We start from the raw sequence: 23,477 nt of genomic DNA, 5'->3' as shown, positions 1-23,477 counted from the left end.
CACACACACGCCCTCACCCCTCTTCGTGCGCACGCACACAGACACACACACACACACACACACACACACACACACACGTGTCTCTCCCCATGTGACCTGCTGCCATTTACTCTCCTGAGCGTTGACCGCTTCCCTCCTCTTCCTAAGAAACCTTAGAGGCCTGCTCTGTAAATCCCCGAGGCCTCCACCGGCGCCCTGTGATCTTCGTGGGGATACAGCCTCGTGAGCGAGGTGTGTGCAGGGATGGAGTAAAATGCTGAGGGCTGGCCGAGGAAGGCCTGCAGACAGAGGGGGGAGTCCAAGGCTGGACACCGTGGCTCAGTGATTACAGCTCTCAGCAGCTAACCCTAAAGGTGGTTGGTTTGAATCCACCATCCATACTGCACGATGGAGTACAGCCTTAGAAGGCTCTGGGTGGCTCTGCTCTGTCCTCCAAGGGGCCGTGTGTCAGCCTCACTGGCTGGCAGATGAGCTGGGCTTGATCTGATTTGTGTAAAAGCAAAGCTGAGTGGTGTGAGCAGTAAATGGGCTCAAATTATAGTGGAGAAGCTGGAGTCCACCCACAGGCACCTCAGAGGAAAGTCCTGGCAGTCTCCTGAACAAACAGCTGTAGAAAACCCTGGAGCACAGATCCCTTCTGCACACACAGAGTCATCATGGTCAGCTTGTCACAGCCAACAAGCATGACCAACTGGTACCACACCTGACCCATTTTACAGGTGAAGACACCCATCATGCTATGACCCAAGAGCTCATCCTTACTAAGATTCCAACCCAGAAGTCCCACCTCCCAGTGTGCAATGCAACTGAACCAACCAAGGCAGAAAAAGACCTTAGAGATGGGACAGGGTGACAGTGGGTGGCCCTCCTGATCCTACCCTCTGGCAGACAGCTTGAGTTCAAATCCCTCCCCTGAGACTTAGAAGCAATCTGGCCTTGGAAAAGCTGCTTTATGAGACTCAGTCTTCTTGTCTGTCAGCAGGGATAAGAGCAGTGGCTACTTCACATGTCACTTTAAAGACTAAGGTGCACCTGATCCAAGCCGTGTCTTCTCAGTTTCTTCCTGTACATCAGAAAATTGGGACAATGAATAAGGATGACAAAACAAAAATCTATGTTCTTGGGTTTTGGAGGTTTAGTTTTTATTAGAAAAATTTATATTTAGAATTAGCCAGCTGGACTCAGTTTAGATGATCCCAATTTTGTTGGCAACATCCAAAGCATCATAATCAGGAGCAAGTTGAACACAGGCCTTCTCTCCATCAGGCCTGATCAAGGTGTTAACCTTGGTCACATCAATGTCATAGAGCTTCTTTATAGTTTGTTTAATTTGGTGCTTGTTGGCCTTGGCATCCATAATGAACACAAGTGTGTTGTTATCTTCTATCTTCTTCATGGCTGACTCAGTGGTCAGGGGAAATATGAGGATGACATAGTAGTCAAGCTTGTTTCTCCTGGGGGCGCCCTTCCGGGAGTATTTGGGCTGCCTTTGGAGTCTCAGCGTCTTAGGCCACTGGAAGGGGGGTGACGTGTGGATCTTCTTTTTTGTGTTTGTCTGTGGATGCCCTTCAGGACTGCCTTCATGGCCTTTAATGCCTTTGCTTTGGCTTCAGTTTGCGGAGGGGCAGGGGCTTCCTTTTTCATTTTTGGTGCCATCTTCATAGAAAGGGCAAGAATCAATGCCGTTAAATAGCAGTGTTGGCAAAGAGTACTGAATATAGATGATGGGTATAAATGATGAACTGACAGGAGAACACACAGATCTGTCTGCAAGGAAGTGCAACCAGAGTGCTCCTTGGAGGCAAGGACGGTGAGATGTCATCTCTTTTACTTTGGGCGTCATATTTTCAGGAGGAAGCATTCCCTGGAGAGAGACTTCAGCTGGGAAAGGTAGAGGTTACATGAAAGAGAAGACCTCAACAAGGTGGATTGGCACAGTGACCACCATGATGGGCTTGAGCAAGACAGAGGTCACGAAGACGGTACAGGACAGGGCAGGATTCACACTTGCTCTTTGTAGGGTCCCCATGAGTTCTAGCTGACGTGAAGACACCTAACAACAACTACAGCTTTGTCAGTGGCATCTTGAGAAGGTGATTGAATGATGTTAGTTCTGTGAAGGGGCTAGTTGGTACTAAGTGCTCAAAAAAGACATGGTCTTGTTGCTGGTATTGCTGTTGGTAGGCACTGTTGGGTTGATTCCAAATCTAAACCCTACGGACAACTGAACAAAACCCTGCCTGGTCCTGCACCAGCGTCACAGCACTTGAGGCCGTGGTTGTCACTGTCAACCCGTCCAGCATCTCCTCTCCCAAGCTTCCTGTCCTCCAGGAACCAGAACTTCCTGATAACACATCCAAAGTGTGTGAGGAAAAGTTTCACATCTTTGCCTCTAAGGAGCTGCGTTGTGCCTGAGGAAATCTGTGTACTCCTTTGGGAGTCTACAATGTAGTCAGCACTCCTTGCCAACACCATCCATTCGTTTTCAGGCATCCATCCCTTTTCACTCACCTCCATTCACCTTTCAACCTTCATATCTCTGAGGCAACTGAAATACCACTCTTTGGGCCAGGTGCATCCCAGTGCCCGACTGACATCTCTCCTCTTCAGTTCCTTTGAAGACGTTCCTGACTGCGATGATTTATGGCAGTGAGGCAGTTGATCTCTCAAATGCTGCCTCCAAGAGTGCTGACCATGGATCCAAATGAACCTAAAGCCTAGGTGACTTCAATAGTTTCTCCATTCATTATGAGGTTACCTATTGGTCCTCCTGTGCAGACCTCTGCCTTCTTTATGTTGAGGAGTAATCCACGTTGAAGGTCATGGTCTTTGACTTTCATCAGTAACAGCTTCACATCCTCCTCTGTTTTGTAGGTTGTGTTATCTGCATGTCACAGGCTGTGAATGTCTTCCTCTAATCCTGACACCACATTCTATTATCTAGTTCAGCCTCTTGGTTTTACTCAGCACACAATTGAGCAAGCTTGGTGAAAGGACTCTGATGCACGCTTTTTCCTGACTTTAAACTATGCAGTAGGATGAGTGCACCTGGCCTGCGTGCAGGTACTAGGTAAGCACGCTTAAGGTCTGGAATTCCCAGTCTTCACAGTGTCATCCAGAACCTACTATGAACCACAGTTAATAAAACACTAGTAAACATATTTCTGGTATTCTCTGCCCTAGGTCAAGAGCCATCTGACATCAGCAATGATATACATCCCTCCTTCCAAGGCCTCTGAATCCAGCCTGAGGGGTTTCCACAAATGAACTCCACACTAGGGATGCTTGTCCATCTGCACTAGGAAATTCGGAGGACAGCTGCCTGGGTAAGTGATTGGAAGGGACCCATATTTGTGTCTGCTGTAGAAAAAAACTGACCCAATAGAACATAGAGATTATGGAACAATGTCATTAATGTCACACGTGGTAAACATTGCTGAAAATAATTTAAAAAGAGTACTATATCAACAAAGTGCCAGAGATTCAGGCTAGGTGCTAACATTAGTGCAAAACTGAGACCCAATTTCTGACAACTCTTACTGGTAGATCCACTTCAACAAGAGTTTGATGCTACTTCTCCTCCTGCCCCACAAAGAAAAAAAAAGTTGGCACTTTTTGAGCTATTTGTCAAAAAGGCACCACCCCAACATCTTATACATAATTACTCGTTGAATTCATATGCCAGTGCTAGGATAAACATCACCATCATCCCCATTTTACAGATGAATAAACCGAGGCCCAGAAAGCAAATGTTACTTGCGTGGGTTTGTTTTGTTGGATTGTGGTGTTATTGGTTTTGTGGTTGTTTTTTTTTTAATTTTATTATTTTTGTGTGCATGTACCGTCAAATCAGATCTGACTGGTACAGGAGGAGATTGTCCCTCCTTCCCCGGCAGAGCATCTGGTGGATTCGAACTGTGCGGCTCTGGGATTGTAGTTGCAGCTCTTTGCCACTAGGCCACCAGAGCTCCCCTGGATTGTGGTGTTATTGTTTTTAAGTGTCCAACTTCCCACAAGGAGCTCTAGTGGCCTAGTGGTAAGAAGCTGTGCTGGAATCCCAAAGACACACGGTTTGAAGCCACCAGTTGCTCCTTGGTAGAAAGATGGGCGATCTCCTCCTGTGCAGTTAAGTGCCTCTGAAACCCGCTGGAGTGTCAGCTATGGACTGGTTCCAACTTGATGGTCCGTAACAGCAACACCAGTGTCCCCACCGCTATCAAAGGACGGGGCTAGTGTTTGGATGCAGCCTGCTTGCATCAGAGCCCGTTTTCATGATCCCGACATTGTTTTCTATTCAGATTCTCGGGAATTCATGATTTCTCTCTTTTGTGAGTTTTACTTACACAAGTAGTACATTAATCAGTTCCAAATAGAAAGTAATGAGGGCATTAAACTAACATTCTCTTTGATGTTATCTCAATTCTTGATCATTGCCCCAAATTTACTACTGTCATCAGTTTAGGGAGACTCTTTCAGATCTTTTCCTCTGAATTTACATACGCACCCTCCTGCTGCGATTCTTAGTCTCTGCGCTGGGCCTCGTTAAAACAGCAGTCAAGAGGACAGAACCTGAGCTGGTAGGAGGGGCAGTCCGCAGTGGCGTCCCTTTCTGTTTTCTAAGAGCCAAACCCATTGATACCAAGTCAATTCTGACCTCTGGTGCTATAGGACAGGCTAGACCTGCCTCAGATGATTTCCAGGGCTGACCATCTTCTCCGGAACAGACTGCCTTCTGAAGCCAGCTAACCTGCTGAGTCTGCTTTCTCTAAGGAGAGACCATGCGAAGTAGCGGCACCTTTCAACGTCAGCTGGCGGCTGGGGGCTGGGGACAGTGGAGAAGATGAGCCCAGGGGGCTCCCACTTCTGCCCCTCCTCCTTAGGCCCTGACCCCGCTGGACTCTGGTTCTGCTCACAGCAGCCCTGCTGTCTTCCTGCCAGGCCCATTAATTAAGCAGCTGGGATTTTATATCCTGAATGATGCGGATTTTGGCAGGCGACTCCAGACCAGACCTGAAAGTAATTTTCTGACTCAGCAAGGATTGTCAGGTTAGGAGACTTGGAGAAAAGAGGTCAGCCACGCCCCTAAATGACAACCACGCCCCCTAAGACAGTCCCTTAGCATCAGTTGAGCCCCTTTATTAAAGCCCAGCCCCTAATACAGGTCATGCCCTCCCAGTCCGGCCACGTGCCCCTCATGACAGGCACCTCCTCCCAACCCGACCATACCCCTGCATTCCTGCCCCGCCCCTCCCTGGAAGCCAAGACCCCTGGATGACCACCACGCCCTCCCTGCCTGACCACGCCCCTGGATTCCAGCCCCGCCCTTGATGAAGCCACACCCCCTAGGTACCAGCCACTCCTTCCCAGCCCGACCACGCCCCTGTATTCTAGTCCCTTACCTCCATGGAAGACACGCCCCCTAGATGACTGCCCTTCCCTCCCAGGCTGGCCGCCCCTCTGTGTTCTAGTCCCGCCCCCTCCGTGGAAGCCACGCCCTCATGCTGCAGTCCCGCCTTCTAAGCCACGCCCCTGCTTTCTAATCCCGCCCCTCCATTGAAGCCACGCCCTCAGGTTGCTGTCCCCTTCTCAGTCACGCCCCTGCGTTCTAGCCACGCCCCTCCTTGGAAGCCACGCCTTCTCAGCCGGACCACGCCCCTTGAAATTTGGCTTCCAAGGTTAACTCTGAACCCCGGCTCTAGCCCCAGGGAGGGCTTCTAGTGGGCAGCAGTTTCCTCTACCTACCTTCATTTTTACATCATTTTTCAAGTAACAACACCACCCTTTTTCTCTGGACATTCTCCTTTGCACACTTGATTTCCATTGATTATATTATTCAGTCTATTGTCTAGTGCTTCATGGGCTTGTACCATCCAAACCGAACCCACTGTCATTCAGTGTGTTCCAACTCATAGTGCTCCTCTGGCTTTCTCTTGCCAAGTGGATGGAGTCACATTTGAACCACTGACTTTATGGGTAGCAATCCAACACCGAATGCCAGCCCAGGGCTCTTTTTCTGTACCACTCAGGCTCAGGAAATGGATAGAGCTTCCCTCCCTGCTGGGTTGGGGGCTGTGTGTTGAAGACAGATGGCAGAGCAGGTTAAAACAATGACACATGCAGCCACAGTGAAACCGCAGGACAGAGTGGAACTGCCCAGTCATGGAAGCCCACTGTCGTGTTCGCCACTCCCCAGCCACCCCCAGCAGCTTGTGGGTTTAAACCTCTGACTTTTCTGTGAGCAGCTCAATGCGTATTCCACCATACAACCAGGGTTCCTTGTTCAGGCTCAGAAACTGCTAATGCGCGGCTTGGATTCTCCCCAAGGGAGTTGGAGGGTCAGCATTGAGGCCCTCGTCCAGGCCACACGAACCTAAGAACAGCACCGGCTCTATAATCTCAGCCAACAGCTCTTTGGATTTTATCGATGTTTCCTGGGAGAAAAAGCCAGGTCAGTGCAGACATCAAGATGGTCTCCAGGGGCCACCGATTGCTCTGCTCAGTGCCTGGTCATCACTTTCAATAGTCAGTGGTTTTCCAGAATGCTAGCAGGATGCATTGAAGGAGAAATTGCCAGAAAAGTGAGGGACTGCTGCGAGGGGGGGGAGGATGCCGCTTGGTGGATTTTCAGTTTGTTTTTCACACTTTCTTTAAAAAAAAAAAACTCAGCCTGTCTATTTGCTTTTATTTTATTGTGATTTGCATGAAAAGTTATAGAGCCATTTTTTTTTGTCCAGTGATGCCCACATGGTTTGTTTTGTGACTGGCAACCCCCCAGTGCAGCCATGCTCTTCCAGTGTCCTCCCTCCTTCGTTCTTCCCTCTCTGTCCCTGCCTTCAGCACTTCATCTTTGGGCAAATGCTGCCGTTTTGCTCATAAATGGATGCTAAAAAGTATACACTTCCCTGAGGTTATCGTTTACCTTATTTGTATGTGTATAGATAGTTCATTATCAATAGCCTATATATCATGCTTGGGAGGGTGGAGGAATAGTGCAGGAGAGGAAGACCCTCAATGAGATGGAGTGATTGGGGTAATGGGGGTAGGTGTGTCGGAGACAATGAGGTTGACACAGGATAGAGCAGGGTTTAGGGCTCTTGTACAAAGGGTCACTATGAGTTGCAAGCGACATAATGATTTCAGGCATTAAGATAGAGAATTCAAGCGGTGTGAATGATGACAATGTCCCCCAGCAGTGCACGGACAAACAAGCATCATGCTGAAGGAAGGAGGGCAGTGTGGAGCCTGTGCTGTTTGAGCCCTTCGATGGGAAAGTCTCAAGGACCAGGCCAGGTGATGGGGAGTCGGTGGTTGTGTGGGGCTGGGGCTGGGGCTGGAGAGAGATTAACTTTAAAGGGAGGTGAAGGAACGTGGGGGTGATGAAAATGTATATCTTGATTAAGGGGGTCGTTACAAGGGGTGTATACATTTGTCAGAATTTATTGAACTTAAAATGGGTGTGTTTTATTATATTTAATTCCTACCTAAGCAAAGTTAAACACACACACACGCACACGAGACAGAGGAACCTGGTGGCAAAGGAACACTTGGGTGCTTCCTTTACAATCCGTTCTGCTAAGATTAGTAACATACTAGTTACTGGGCCTGTGATTTGAATCCACGATGGGGCTTACTGCCTCTGAAACCCCGCTACAGGGCCAGCTCTGAATCAGATCCGACTCCACAGCACACAGTAGCAAGCAGTTACTAAAAGGTAGAATCAACAGTGTCCCAGATGTTTGATCTGCTGCCCCCCTCCGTGATTTCCAGCACCAGCTGCTCCTCCGTGCAATTCCCCCACTCCTCTGTCTTGGGGGTTCTGTGTCCCCGGAAGGGCTCACAGAAACTCAAACCCGTCACAGAAAAGACTCATGTGAATGTGGGTGATGCAGGTCTGAGCTGCAGAGACTGGCGAGCGATGGGCCAGGACCCTGCAGACTGTCAGTGAGGTGGCAGCTTGGGTGCTGTGTCCCAGGAGAGTGAGGGTCCCAAAACAGCAAGAGCGTTGAGCTCCCCTGAGCCTCTAGGTGGGTGAGAGGCTTCGTCTCACATGCTCCAGGTGTGTTGGCAGAGAGGCTATTCTGCAGGGAAGGACTTGGAAAGGTCAATGAAAGAGAGGAAGCCTCTCAACCAGATAGATTGGCACAGTGACTGCTGCCACGGCTCCACTATATTAGAAATTGAATTGTGAGAATGACACAGGATAGGACGGTTCAGATCTATTGTTCATGGGGTCAGCATGGTCGTCCTGACTGGACAGTACCTAACAACAGCAAAGAACAGTAGGGTAGGGCTTGTGTAGAGCCGTAGTTCCATCTCCTTTGTAAAACAAATACTTCAGCACGAAATAAGAAGTTCATCAACGGCTGGGAAAGCCATGTTGGACGATAAATCCTTGACACCACTGGTGCGGGCCTAAGGTGCGCAGTTCAAACACTGCCAGAGTTCCTTGAGAGGAAAACCTCACTACCTGCTCCCATCGAGGTTGCAGCCTGGAAGACTGTGTGGCATCGTTCTCTCAGTCACACACGGCCACTGAGTGTGAAAACCACAGCAAGACGACAGTGACAGCCCATCCCTGCTGATCGCGGGGCTGCGGGAGGCGGGGGAAGCTGTGACCTCTGGCGCCTGGAACTCGGAACTCATCTGCAAGAGTCTTGGCTGGTGGGATGCATCCACGTGAGGTCACACTGGAGCAGGGTGGGCTCTCTCATCCAAGGGGACCAATGTCCATACAAGGAGAGGAGAGGGGATACAGGGACAGAGAAGGACACTGAGGAAGCCATGTGATGGACGTGATCCAGAGAGACACAAAAGGCCATCGTGGGCAAGCTCTAGAAGCCTGGAGAAAGCTTGAGCCGACTCCCTCAGAACCTTCCAGAAGGAGCCACATTTTAGAAATGGCTTTTTCTCTTGAGAACATACACCAACCCTCTGTACACAGACAATCCAGTGACAGACTCTAGGTACAATCTTCCAGGCGTGTGAGCTCCCCCTCCTTTTCAGTGTCCCTCTCGTTGGCATCAATGCTCTGCCACTACTTTCTGCATAAACTGTCCATCTCCTGCGGTCATTTTGGTCCCGTGAGAAGCAGACACACGCTGCCACTGAGCTGACGCCGACTCAGCAGTGCAGGGTGGCGCATCCACAGCGCTTCCAAAGCTGGAAATCGTTATGGAAACAGACTCCAGTACTTAATCCTTTTCCAAGAGTGTGGCTGCTAGGTTCAAACCGTTGACCTTTTAGTTAGCAGCCGGATTCCTTAAGCCGTGCACCACCTGGATCCTTGATCCCTCGTAGGGAGAGCAAGCCAGTCTCTCTCTTATCTTGGTTTCAGACTTCTGGAGTCCAGAATTCAGAGACAATAAATGTCCATTGTTTTAAGCCACCGTCTTTGGTACTTTGTTATATAGCAAAGCTAATACTTCGGCAAAGTTTATGTTTTAAAACCGCAGTCTCGCAACTTCACACCACTCACGTTCTGACTTAGGAAACAAATCATTAGGAAGAAAATTGTGTCCCTAACGTACCCCTTGCCGATTTAGCCTGTGTCCCCAGAGAAAACCGCTTTCCAGAAAATGACCCGTTTCATTCCCGAGCGTGTCTTTTCTGCTTTAATACATGGGTGTATGTTCCAAAAGTAGTATCTTCAGTCTGCTAGGGACATCCCTTTGGGAGCTTATAAAATCAACATTCAAGATCTTGGGTACCATTTTGAGAATAATAATGATAGGTTAGGGATAAGGCGGGGAGAAAACATCAGAGTGTAAAAATCACTGAGCTCGGTTCCAGTGCTGCCTTGGCAAACCTGCTCAGCTTCCCCGTCTGTGTGCTGTATCAGAGTGGGAGAGACCTAAGAGAAGAGTGCAGCCCCCACAGCACCCCAACTCCCACCGTACCAGCCCCTGGGCCACCACGATCCCCTGGGCTCCCCTGGGACCGAGTTAGAATTACCCTCTCTGGCTTGCAGGGCCACAACCAGGAGCCCTGGTGGTGGTGGGCTTCGTGTGCTGTGCTGCTCGCCGAAAGATGGAGAGTTTGAATCTCCCAGCTGCTCCCTGGGAGAAGGAGAAGCATCAGAGTTGTAGAGGAGCTGACTCATCAGCAGTGTGGGGTTGGGGTTTGTCTCCCCCTTCCCTCTTTTATATCTGTATGGAGGTGGCACCGTGGTTAAGCACTTGTTTGCTAACATTTTGGGAGGAAATGTAACAGTCTGCTCCTAGAATGATTTACGACCTTGGAGACCATATGGGGCCTGTCTGCTCTGTTGTCCAGGGTCCCAACGGGTGGAAACCAGCTCCTTGGCACCCAGCTTAGTTTCAGATTCTAGAATTCTTATGGGGGCCAACTGCCACATCTTTCCCCATGGGGAGGCTTGTGGCATCAAACCATTAACCTTCTGGATAGCAGTTGAGGGTTCTAACCACTGAGTCACCAGAGCACCTTCTCTTATTATGTAATACACTTTGCCATTTTCAACTTTTGCAAACAAATAAGCCAACAAACAGGTCAGTCCCAGCGCACTCTCCGTCCGATTCCCAAGGCTATAAACCCTGTGGGGACAGATTGCCTCGTCATTCCCCCATGGTGAGACTGGTGGATTTGAACTGTTGACCTTTCAGTTACCAAGACATAACTCAGTTAAGCCTTGCCCAGCTGTCTTGCTCATCTCAGCTGGGTTTTGAGATGTAGCCATGCTGATCCGGGCAGCTCAGTTTTGTTTATTCACTGTTCAGACATTACACAGGTTGTTTCTCCATTTTTCTGGGGTTGGATTTTCTTTCTTTTGCCAAATGGAACATTTTGACAGGGGGGAAAACCCAACAAAAGTTATCTGTCACAGTCACTATCATTTCATGCTTTAAAGGGCATTCTAATAGAAATAAAGTCAGCAAGCCTCACTTTCAGAAAGAAAAACAATCTTTGAAATCAAATAAATCTAACTTTACAGAAACTCGCTCCCTTTGTCCCCGGGGTTTGTGAAGGCTAGTTTTCCTCTTTGTTGGTTATTTGTTTTATGTTGTAAACTGAGAAAACATGATCGTTCACAGCCATCTAAGATTGACTAGGGGTCTCTCCTGTGTACAGGGTAGAAGAGCGAGGAAAACTGAAGGCAAGGTAACAGTAAGTCACGGACCACCTACTGGAGGACTACCGAAGCCTGGAGCGCAAAGAATTAGATAATGCCACAGACATCCTGAACAGAATGGGTGGGGGAAGTGAGAGTCAAATGAAATCGTTTAAAACCCCGGACCTATGAATCTGATGGGTTATTGGTGAAACTCCCAAGGCTGTAGCCCTTATTTTAGATGCAGTCAACTCCAGTTCACAGCAGACTCTGTGAACAGCAGTTCAAAACCTTGCCCTCTCCGACACCTTCCATCTCTGCCATGTTCAAGTCCATGGTCACGTCTCTGGGCCGGCCCATCCTGTTGAAGGTCTGACTCTTTCACTGGCCCTCTCTCTACCTTTCTCAGGATGGTGGGTCTCTCCAAGACCTGGCATCTCCTGGCAACTTACCTAAAGTATGCAAGACCAAGTCTCACGTCCTGCCTCCAGGAGCACCCCGGGGTGTACTCCATCCAAGGTGAGCTTGCAATTTTGGCAGCCCACGGGCTAGTCGACACTCACGGCCATCACCACAGCTCAACAGCATCCACTCTTCCTTTTTCCTTAGTCATTGTCCAATTTCCGCAGGTCTTTTAGACACTCTTCAAACTTAGAAGTGAATCCATCCCTATCAACAAAAGGATAGATAGAGAAGCTGTGGTATATTCACATAATGGAATACTATGCTGCATTGAAAAACAAGGAACTCACGAATTATTATACGAAATGCATCACCCTGGAGGACATTGTGCTGAGTGAAATATCTCAGTCACAAAAGGACAAATACTGCATAGTGCCACCATTGTAAAGCGGGACTGACATCGGAGTTTGGGGGGGAAACTAAGAGAGGATAAATAATGTATACTGCATTGAAACAGATGAGGGAGAGAACTGTTCAGGAGAAATATATGATGAGGTGTTACTACCATAACAAGAGTCCAGAATGAAAGCTGCATAGTGGAGTGGACTGGGGGGCAGGGATTGTATAACAATGAAAGACTTTTTTTTTTACTTTTCAAAGGGATCATGATTTCTTTTCTGTCATCAGTCAGAGTTTAAGAATTTAAAAATAGGTCAAAGAGTTTGATTTTAGTAGTTTAAAATTCATTATTATCACTTTGCCTTTTTATTCATCTTGGGGAAATTATTGAATGTCTATATCTTAGACGTCTTATCTGGGAAGAAGATAACCCCCCAAAACCAGAAAAACCTGGTACATGTGAATGGATAAATAAAATATGCTAGTGGTAAGGAGCTGCACTGCCAAGCCTAAGGCCCACGGTTCAAACCCACCAGTTTCTGTGTGGGAGAAAGCTGGGCAGTCTCCTCCTGTGCAATTTACTGCCTCTGAAAACTTGTTAGGGTGTCCGCTATAGGTCCATCTGACTCTGTGGCACACAGCATATCCCACGTGGTGGATTTTTATTTAGCCATAAAAAGAAATGATCTGAGCCTGAAAAACACACTGCTAAGTGAGATACAGCAGGCCCAAGGGCCAGGGATGGGAGGATTCCACTTACTGTGCCCCAAGCTTGTGTGGGACCCATGCTGGACAGTGCCCAGCACACAGCAGGCGAAGCCTGCCCACCGCCATCTGGTTCGGCCAGCTCCTGGTGACCTGCACGGTGTTTCAAGAGCTGCCCACCTGCACTGGAGAAGATTGTGTCGACCTTCACCCTCAGAGCAGCTGGTGGGTCTGACCCACCGGCTCGTGACACCCTGTACCCCCAGGGTTCCCTTAACACACAGTACAGACTCATTCATTGGTGGCTAATAGGTGCAGGTGAGCCTTGGTGGTTCAGTGGTTAACACATTCAGCTGATCACCAGCAGGTCAGAGGTTTGAACCCACCAGCTGCTTTTCTTTTTTTTTTTCTATTAATTTTTATGAACGTTTACAGACACTTAGGGTTTCCATTCATTCATTGTTGTATTGCCCATCCCCTCCCTCCCAATTCACTCTTCTCCTTGAAAAGTAAAAGAAAAACTCTTTCATTGTTATGTAGTCCCTCTCCCCAAGTCCACTTCACTGTGCAGCCTTTGTTCTGGACTCCTGTCATGACTCTAATACCCAGTCATATATCCCTTTTATACAGTTTTCTCCCTTTTCTGTTTCAGTGCAGTATACGTCATTCCTCCCCTCCTTCTCTGCCGTCCCTCAACCCTGATGTCAGTCCCGTTTTACAACAGTGGCCTTGTGCAGTATTTGCCTTTTGTGACTGAGCCCACCAGCTGCTTTTGGGAAAGACGTGACAATCTGCTTCTGTAAAGATTACAGCTTCGGGGCCCCTGCAGGGCAGCTCTCAGGTCATTAGAAGTCAGAATTGAATGCAATGGATATTGGGTTTGCATCAATGTGCAGTTGATAGGTAACACAAATGACTGTGTCCCCGACTACTAACTAGAGGCAGCTTGTAAGAGCAGCCGGCGATGCTCTTCCAAAAGGCAGCAGCCTGGAAGGCCCTGCCCGTTCTCTGCACACGGGCCTCGCCGGGAATAGGAACCAAAGTGCTGGCTGCTACTTCCACATTAGTGTTAGGACTGTGGCCAAGCGGAGGGTGAACGTGAGTGGTGACCTCGCTTAAGGAAAAAACGGGGGTTGCCATCACGCTGGGGAATGATGTCTTCCAGAAACAGACGCAAGACATTTAACACATGGGGCTGCGATTTAGGGGAGAACAGAACCATGTCAAAGCCACCTTCTGACAGACTCCCGTGCTTGGATTTAGAGCCTGTGATCCTCAGTCCTGCCCATAGGAGGCTTTTGACAATAACAGAGACATCTGTGATTGTTGTGACCTGGCGGGGCAAGTTCACTGGCATCTACTGGGCAGAGGCCAAGGGTTCTGCTCACCCTTCTCCAAGTGTTAAAGACAGTCCCCAGACACAGTGGGCTGGTCCCCCGTTGTCAGCCCTGCCGGGACTGAGAAGTCCATGCTATATTCTGAGTGATGGTGAAGTCCTCACTCATAGACCAGGACAGCTTGCAACTTAACTACAGCCTGAGTCATTCTGGGAAGCCAAGAGTGATTAGCAAGATGATAATCAGATTCATTACCCCATTGGGCAAGCTCAGATGGAAGTATTTTTGGGTCTTTCTCAAAGGGAGACAAAACCAAGGTTATCACTGGCCCAGGACCAAGGGCAGTTCAAGAGCTCTTTCTAGACCCCCTTAGATCTCCTGTTTTGAAGAACTTCTCAGCCCATAGACTGCTGTCCCAGGAACACAGCCGCTGTTTGGTGGTAAGGAGTATAAACGTGAACTGCCTGGTTTATAATTTAGCATCTGTCACTCTAGCAGAGTGACAGGTCAGGTTGGCGGTGGCTGCCCAGGGTGTCCAGCTGGGTCCTTGCTGTGAGCCTGTGCGCTCCTGTGCCATCCCCACCATCCTCACCGTGCTGGACCATCCACCACGTGTTCAGGGCATTCCTTCCCTTCACTGCCCTCCGTTTTCCATGTCTTCTGACGATATTTCCGAAGTTTGTGAAGTCTCCCCAGGTTCACCTCTAAGGAAGTGGTCCAGCCGCACTTCTGACCAAACAAGTGGGTCCTTCTCCTAGCTGATGACCATTTATCTAACGTCCCTCACCAAGACCAACATTCAAAGGCATCAGTTCTCCTTTGTGGTTGTTGTTGTTGTTGTTGTTGTTGTTGCTTGGTGCCATCGAGTCGTAGATGACTCATAGCGACCCTATGAACAAAAGACCTGAACACTTGTACAACTTTCATCGTTTCTCCAGGTTCATAGGGCTTCCAGAGGCAAGCTATTGTGGAAGTGGATGCCACTCCTGCTTCCAAGCTTGTTTTAATCGGAGAGCTTCACCACCGTCCACCATGGGTGACCATTCTCGCGTTTGACACATCGGTGTCACAGTGTTCAGCTTTAATCTTCCTGATTAGCCAACCACCTTTCTTTCACATGCAGGTGAAGTGACCATGAACACCCCAACGTGGGCCAAGCCGCAGATTTGGCCAAGGCAGGGTCCCCTTTCATTTCCTAACTGCTGCTTCCGGGGTGGTGATCATCCACCGTAGATGCAAGTAAAAGGAAGTCGCTGGCCGCTCGAATACTCTCTCCATTTACCATGATGCTGCTTGTTGGTGACGTCCTAAGGGGTGTGTTCTGTCCTCGTGTTGAAGAGTGATGCATACTGAAGGCTGGACTCTGACCCTCTGCGGCGCTGAAGGCTGGACTCTGACCCACTGTGGTGCTGAAGGCTGGCCTCTGATCCGCTGTGGTGCTTCACGGCCTCTTCATTTGCAGCAAGCAAGGCTGTTTGAAACACATATTGCTGAAGCTTGAGGTTTCTCCCAGTGCCGCATTCCACGTCGTACGGTGCGGATCCCACGAGGATTTGCTCCGTATGCAGACTGGGCATTTGCTCAGCATCCAGCACTGACCCTCACCTTTCCTGATTTTAAAGCGTGCGGGATCTCCCCGGTGGCTTCAGATGACTACTTCTTGGCCTGTGTACAAGTTGTGCATGACACAATTAGGTGGTCTGGAAACTCCATTCTTCTTGTCAGCCATGGTTCGTTATGACCCACGTAGTTGAATGCCTTTGCATAGTAGTAATAAAACACAAGTAAAATCTTCCTGGTATTCTTTGCTTTCAGCCAAGATTTATCCAACAGCAACAATGATAACCCTTGTTCAACAGCTCCTTTTCAATTTATCCACTTTTGCACAATTTTCAGCCAGATTTTACTATTGGGTCACGTTTTCCTGGAAACGAAAGTTTGAATAATAATCATCATGTTATATGCATGGCTACTTAGGGAACTCTGGTGGCTTACTGAGTCAGGAGCTACACTGCCAACCCAAAGATAGGAAGTTCAAATCCAGCAGCTGCCGCAAGGGAGAAAAGGCAATTTCCTCCCATGCGATTTTACCGCCTCTGAAAACTCACTGGAGGGTCAGCTGTGAGTCTGTTCCAATTCAGTAGCACATAACGACATCAAGTACATATGGCTATTATCCTGCGCTTCAGGACAGCTCTTGAAATGTTCTTTTTGATGATGAATTTGACACCAGTTTGATTTGTCATTCACGGCACGGCAGGCTGTATGACGGTCTGATGAAACGTAGTCAGTCCCAGGCTCTTTCAGGTCACTCATCTCTATGGCCCTGACCTGGATGCATTTCGTTTCGTTTTGGAAACTCAATTTTTCTAGAGTCCTCCTTTTCCCATCACACTTTCCGATTCTAAACAGACGTGTGTAGCCGTTTCCCCTGAGCCGCATTGCGGCAGCCGCGGGGGTCTGTCCCTCAGTGAAGCTTCGCCCCTCCCTGGTCACGGGCGACTCTCAGGTCGTGGTGGCCGGAGCTGACCGCCACACAGCACCTACTGCTCCTGCTTTGCCCCCAGCTGGGTCCTGAGCTGCCTGCCAACTGAGGGACTCTGCTTCCGGCACCCACTAGCCAGTGTTGGCCTGCCGCTCGGGGGCTGTTCTTTCAGAAGAGGGTGGCCAGTCAGGGAGTGCCACTGAGACACGTCCACCAAGGTCACCCTTCTGGTATTTGAAATACCAGTGGCATAATGTTCCGCTTCACAGCAGCATGCGGGCCACCACAGGAGGACATACTGACAGACGGGTGAGGGAAGGCCAGCCCATCACGCTCACTGGGAGAAGCAGAGAGGAGAGAGTTGTCTCTGATGCCCTAGGTGGCTGTTCCAGGGCTTTGCTCAGGGATCCATGAAAGATGGGCATTGTCCACCCCACACTGTTTGTAAACTTTCACTCAAATCATAATAAAAAACAAGGTCAATTTGTTTTCCGTCAATTATTCATACACATTTTGTTTTACAGCATTATTTACAATACCCACCATGTAACTGCACTCTTCCAGCTTTTGCCCTGTGATTCCCATGTCCATTAATTAACCTTCTCTCCTACCCCTTCTGCTTTGCCTTCTGCTCTTTAATCCTGGGCAGACACTGCCCTTTTGATATTATGTGGCTGGGTATTTTAAAGAACACACACTGCGTTATAGAAAAATTTGAATTCTTGACCAACATTCCACATAAAAATCAAGTTCTCTGGAAGAAATCAGAGGATCTGATCACACAGGACCTGTGTTTCCCCTCTTGGCCCCAATAGCCTGGAATTGGGGAGTGGCCAAGTGCTTAGATGGGTTCCCCAGTTCACTACAGTTTCCCCTCAAAGTCTAACAACACACTTGGTCTTACAGGAGCCCTAGCTATACTAACGGTTTTCAACTATTTTATTTTTATTTTTTTTTGGTGAGAAAAATTTATATTTAGAATTAGCCCGCTGGACTCAGTTTAGAGGATCCCAATTTTGTTGGCAACATCCAAAGCATCATAATCAGGAGCAAGTTGAACATAGGCCTTCTTCTCTCCATCAGGCCTGATCAAGGTGTTGACCTTGGCCACATCAGTGTCACAGAGCTTCTTTACAGCTTGTTTAATTTGGTGCTTGTTGGCCTTGACATCCATAATGAACACAAATGTGTTGTTGTCTTCTATCTTCTTCATGGCTGACTCAGTGGTCAGGGGAAATTTGATGATGGCATAGTGGTCAAGCTTGTTTCTCCTGGGGGCGCTCTTCCGGGGGTATCTGGGCTGCCTTCGGAGTCTCAGCGTCTTAGGCCGCCGGAAGGTGGGTGATGTGCGGATCTTCCTTTTTTTTGTGGTTGTGGATGCCCTTCAGGACGCCTTCTTGGCCTTTAATGCCTTTGCTTTGGCTTCAGTTTTGGGAGGGGCAGGGGCTTCCTTCTTGGCTTTCGGCACCATTTCCTCAACTATTTTTTAAATTGAGATTTTTAAAAAAATTTTTTGTTTTGTTTTTTCACTAAGATTTAATGAAAGTTTATAAAGAACTTGGCTTTCCATTCATTCATTGTTGCACATTTTCCTCCCTGTCCTCTCCTCCCCCCCAAATCCCATTCACTTTTTTCTTTAGAAAAAAAGTTCTTTCATTGTTATACAGTCCTCCCACCTCCGACCACTTTACTCTGAAACTCTTATTCCAGACTCTTGTCATGCCAATAATACCTAATCATATATTCTTTTAATACAGTTCTCTCCCTCATCTGTTTCAGTGCTGTGTACATTATCTATCCCCTCTTTTCTTAGTCTTTCCCTAGCCCCCATGTCACTCCTTTTTCTAACAGTGGCACTAGGAAGTATTTGTCTTTTTGTAACTGAGCTATTTCACTCAGAATAATGTCCTCCATGGTCACCCATTTTGTATAATATTTCATTAGTTGTTTTTCAGTGCTGCAAAATATTCTATTGTGTGAATATACCAGAGCTTCTCTATCCATTTGTTTGTTGATGGGCACTTGGGTTGTTTATAACTCTTTGCTATTGTGAATAAGCAGCAATAAACATGTATGGGCATATATCTTTAATTTATTTTTTTAATTTTTTTTTTTATTATTTGTGTGTACCATCAAATCAGATCTGACTGGTACAGGAGGAGATTATCCCTCCTTCCCAGGCAGAGCATCTGGTGGATTCAAACTGTGCGCCTCTGGGATTGTAGTTGCAGCTTCTTGCCACTAGGCCATCAGAGCTCCCCTAGGGCATATATCTTTATGGCTGGAGGTTATGGTTTCTTTAGGGTATATTCCCAGTAGTGGAATTGCTGGGTCAAATGGCATTTCTATTTGTAACTTTTTGAGAAAGCGCCATATCACCTTCCACAGTAGTTGCACCATTTTACACTCCCACCAATAGTGAATAAGGCTTCCAGTTTCTCCACAACCTTGCCAACATTTTTGTTTGCTGCTCTGTTGAATTTTGCTATTCTGACTGGGGTGAGGTAGTATCTCATAGTTGTTTTGATTTGCATCTCTCTTAGAGCTAGGGATTTTGAACATTTCTTCATGTGCTTATCCACCATCTGAAGGTCTTCTTGGGTGAAGTGTCGGTTCATATCCTGTGCCCATTTTGCAATTGGGTTGTTTACAGTTTCCAGCTCTTTTAACTGCGGTTCCTCACTTCAAAGGTTGTGTAGAAGGTCAGGGTTTTATGATATTGTTGCTGTTAGTGCCGTTGGCTTTGCTTCTGCTCCAAGGACCCTCACGGGCCACAGAGGAAACAGTGCTGGGCCTGGCGTCATCTTCACAATTGTGGGCATGTGACTCCACTGCCATGCCCACGGCAGACGCCACGTGCCTTCAAGCCCCCTCTGCTCTCCCTGCAGCACTATAGCGGACAGCATCCCCTTGTTCATGAGCTAATTTTCAGAAGTACATTGCCAGGCCTTTCTTCCTCTTCTCTCTTGGTCTGTCAGTGCCTCTGAAACACGTCCACACCACATGACCCTGCTGGGATTTGAAACACAGATGGTCTAGCTTCCGGCGTCAGAGAAACAACAAGTCACCACAGCACGAAAACCTGACAGACGCATGGTGATGTCGACAGTCAGCGGCTGCCAAGGTGATTCTGACCCCTAGGGTCAGCGGAGGAGACACCCCAGAGGGTTTCTGAGGTGGTAACTTCACAAAAGCAGACTGTGTCGGAGAGGCTGGTGGTTGGACACCCCCTGACCTTCTTGGTTAGCCTCCAGGATTTGACCCCTGCACCACCATCATTCCTTCTATACTAATACTATCCCCTGAGCCCTTCCTGGTAACTCTGGCTTCTCTTCAGCTGACTCCAGAGGGTCAGGGTAGACTCCCACCAGCTCCACTGCAGAAGGACAATTCCAGGAAAGTAAATCTGAATCCATTCTTCTTCATGGTGCCAATAAATGAGCAGAACAGGGAGGAAAAGAGGCCGTGTATCTGCGAGGGGTAAGGGTGCAATTCAGCCCAGTGGATTCGGGTTACAAGGGCAGACAGAAAAGACAAGCAGGCCCTCGTTCCTTGACCTAGTGCTGTTTGCTGGTCCCCTGGGCCTGCTCTGACCTGGCCCTGTGCACAGGTCACCCTTGGGCTCAGAGCCAGCTAATTCTCTTAGACACCCCTGTGTGAGCAACACTGGCCCCTGGGGGAGAATGGGTGTACCTAGGTCCCAACCCTGTGACCTTGACAGAGGCTGGCGTGGCCACCACTTTGTGCAGGGGAAATGATGGTACACTGTGGCTGAGGAGCTCTGGTAGTACAGAGCATTCTGTGTTGGCTGCTAACCTTTAAGTCCGTGGTTCAAACTCCCCAGTTAAAAACAAAACAAAACAACAACACAAAAAAAACAAAAACAAAAAAAGGGGAACAGCAGACTCCTGCCAAGATTTACAGCCTCAGAAACCTGGCAGAGCCTGGCTATGAATCAATCTACGTTGTTGTTGTTAAATGCCTTCGAGTCACAGACGACTCATAGCGACCCATGGAACGAAAGACCAGAACACTGTTCATAGAGTTTCTGGAGGCAAGCTATTTCAGAAGTGGATGCCACTCCTGCTTCCAAGCTTGTTTTAATTGGGGAGCTCCATCAAACACTGTCCACCGTGGGTAACCATTAATGCATTTAACACTAGTGTCATAGTGTTTCGCATCACAGCAACCATGATTTACCTCTGTACAATAATGCACAGAATAGTGCTAAACTTAGAAGAATGTTTTTAAAAAACAATTAAAACCAGGCCTGAGGGCCGCAGATTAAAATCACCCACCTTGGGTTGAAGGCAGTGGCGGCTTTAAGCCCAAAAGGAGAAGGGGAGGAGGGAGGAGACGGCCATAATCGCCCAGATTTGCCCCACCCAGGGTGGCTGTGATCCTTTGGCTGGAGAGCATGATGCTGTGATGATAACCTTGGGCTTGGTAGCATCACTTTCTGTCCACTAGGCCAACGTAGCTCTATGTTGTTTTTGTTGTTAAGTGCCGTAGATGTGGGTTTCCCCCCTGAGTTTAGATGCATGTCTAGAACCTTTGTTTGCTGAGGGGCTAGTCTGTTTCAGAGCCATGCTAGGTGCTGGGGGTTCACACCAGGGATTCACAAAGGAAGGGCTCTGGTTTCAGCATGTCTTGGGTTCTCGCAGGACCTCCACTTACGAGTTTTGTGATCTTCAGCAAGTGACTTCACTTTCTTCCTCTGTGAATTGAGGAGGACAGACTGGTACACAATTCCCAGGATCGGCTTGGGGATTCAGTGAGCTTAGTTTTGGTGCATACTCTAAAAACATGAGTGGAGTGCTTTCTCTCTACTGTATTTATCAGAGCTAGTATCTTTATTTGCGTCTTTGTTTATTGTCTGGCTGGCTTAATAGCTGACGCTCCATGAGAAAGGGGCCTTGTCTGTCTTGCTCATCCGGCCTCCCAGCCCAGAGCCCAGACAATGCCTGGTGTTGAGAAGGTGCTCCGTAAATATTTGTCTGCCTCATGAATGCTGTCTTTCACATTCTAGCTGTCATCACACAGCCACTGCGGGCCTGCCCTAGAGGAGCCCAAGGTCTGCTGGACTTAACAAGTGTAACACCGGCCCCCACAGCTGACTCTGCACAGAGATGCAGGGCACGCACTCCCGGGTCACCAACTGGGCTCAGTGCCCTGGCTTGACCAGCGACGGAGTGAATTGCAGCAGATAGAGCCCTGCAGAGTGAGCTGGCCACTCTAGAGAGCCTTGCACCCCAACTTCCCAGCGCCGGCAGCAAAGAGGGCCTCACGCCCAGGTGCTTGGAGCCAAGGTCCTCCTGCTCTTGGAGAGCAGGCTCCGTCATCTCGAGGGCATTTGGGGATGAGAATCCCCATCATACCGGCCTTGGAAGAGAAAATGAATTTTTCAGAGTTGGGGGGAGGGGAGGGCTTTGCAAACTGGGAGAGACACAGAGAGTTCAGGAAGCGGAATGAGCGTGTTGGCTGAGTGCGGGATGCAATTTCAAATTAAGGGCGAGTTGCAACCTCCAGGGCGGAGTTCCGTTGCAGAGAGATGCTCCGAGGGGCTGGGAAGTCCGAGAAGGGTGGACTGCGGCTCCCGGAACCTGCAGAACCCCGCTCCGGTTCCGGCCGTGTCTCTGCCGCCCCTGCGTCCACCCCGTGCGCCCCTTCAGCTTGGCTTTGGCTGGAATCAGGGTAACCGTCCCGACCGTTACGTAACTTTCCGGGTGCAGGAAAATAATCCAGAGAGATAATGGGGATTTTATCTGGGGGGCGAGGGAGAAAGGAGATAGATTGTTAAGCTTTTTCTCCAAATAGAAGTCACAGAAGTGCGCAGGGAAAATAATATGAAATGCTCCTATTTCCCACTGCTTAGAATGAATAAGTGTTAACATTTTGACATCTCTGGGAGTGAAAAGTCCCAGTAAATGAGCATGCAAAAGAAATCGGCATGCATCCCTTTATTATTCAGCCTCGCCGCCCCCAAGCCCACAGCAGGGTTCTTTCAAAGGGTAAGTTCCAGCTCTCTATAAAAATCCCTTCCACACGGTCAGCACTGCAGACAGGTCGCCTCCACGAGCATGCCCCTGCGCAGGATGCAAACCTCCACGTTTCCGCTCGGATTTTTCTCTGAGAAACCCTGCAACTTCAACTCCCGCGTGCAACTTTGCAACTCTCGCTCCAGCCAGGGGGGCCTATTTTCCCGCTCCGTTCGGCGGAAGGATCCTTGCGTAGTGGTATTACGCTCAACCGCCGCCGCCTCTCTCCCCGCGCTCTGGCCACGCCCCCGTGAGGCCTGGCCACGCCCCCGGAGGGTAAGCCTCGTCTGCCGCTGCCGCTGGCCCCGCCCCTCCGAGCACGCCCCCCCCCCTCCCGCTGCCGTACGGCCCACAAAGAAGTCCCGGCCGGGCCGCCTCACTGCCGGCGAGTCGTGCGCCGCCCGTAGTTGGCTGAGCGGTCGCCCGCCATCTTGTTCTTCTCGTGATTCCGGAGCGGAGCGAAGGAGGAAGCAGGGAGCGGGCGGCTGGGGGGACCCGCCGCGGCTGCCGCCACCGCCGCCACTGCCGCCTCTGTGCTCGTCGGGAAGGAGGTGTGAGGCCCGGGCGCGAGCCAGCGGCAGCGCCGCTGCGGGAGGGTCGGCGGCGGGAAGGCGATGGCGGATATCGACAAACTCAACATCGACAGCATCATCCAACGGCTGCTGGAAGGTGAGGGGTCGGCGGGCGGCCGGGGCCGCGCACGAGGGGGGTCGGAGGCCGGTGGGCAGCGTGGGGGCCGGCCGGTCCCGAACTCGGCCCGCGCTCGCTTCTCTCGGCGCGCGAACCGCGGACAGGCGGCCCCGGGCCCCGGCCGAGAGGTGCCAACGCCGCCCGCTGCGGCCCGGGACCCCGCACTGACCACCGCCGCGGGACCCCGCACTGACCACCGCCCCGGGACCCCGCACTGTCCACACCCCTGGGACCCTGCACTGTCCACCGCCGCGGGACCCTGCACTGTCCACCGCCCCGGGACCCCGCACTGTCCACACCCCTGGGACCCCGCACTGTCCACACCCCTGGGACCCTGCACTGACCACCGCCCCGGG

General features: G+C 49.6%; 2 protein-coding genes across 2 annotated transcripts in view; one reads left to right on the top strand and one right to left on the bottom strand.

Moving 5' to 3' along the window:
- CCDC63 (coiled-coil domain containing 63) overlaps positions 1 to 21,735 on the bottom strand; it is a 107,423-nt gene extending 85,688 nt beyond the window's left edge. Inside the window, exon 1 of the mRNA XM_006894719.1 lies at positions 21,682 to 21,735. Within this exon, the coding sequence (XP_006894781.1) occupies positions 21,682 to 21,735 (54 nt within the window). The remainder of the gene's footprint in view (positions 1 to 21,681) is intronic.
- Positions 21,736 to 23,045: 1,310 nt separating this feature from the next.
- PPP1CC (protein phosphatase 1, catalytic subunit, gamma isozyme) overlaps positions 23,046 to 23,477 on the top strand; it is a 19,596-nt gene continuing 19,164 nt past the window's right edge. Inside the window, exon 1 of the mRNA XM_006894668.1 lies at positions 23,046 to 23,100. Within this exon, the coding sequence (XP_006894730.1) occupies positions 23,046 to 23,100 (55 nt within the window). The remainder of the gene's footprint in view (positions 23,101 to 23,477) is intronic.

This window comes from Elephantulus edwardii, unplaced genomic scaffold, assembly GCF_000299155.1.
Source record: "Elephantulus edwardii isolate Elephantulus edwardi_28Jun2011 unplaced genomic scaffold, EleEdw1.0 scaffold00148, whole genome shotgun sequence".
Classification (NCBI taxonomy): Eukaryota; Metazoa; Chordata; class Mammalia; order Macroscelidea; family Macroscelididae; genus Elephantulus; species Elephantulus edwardii.
This window is presented reverse-complemented; position numbering and strand designations above follow the sequence as displayed.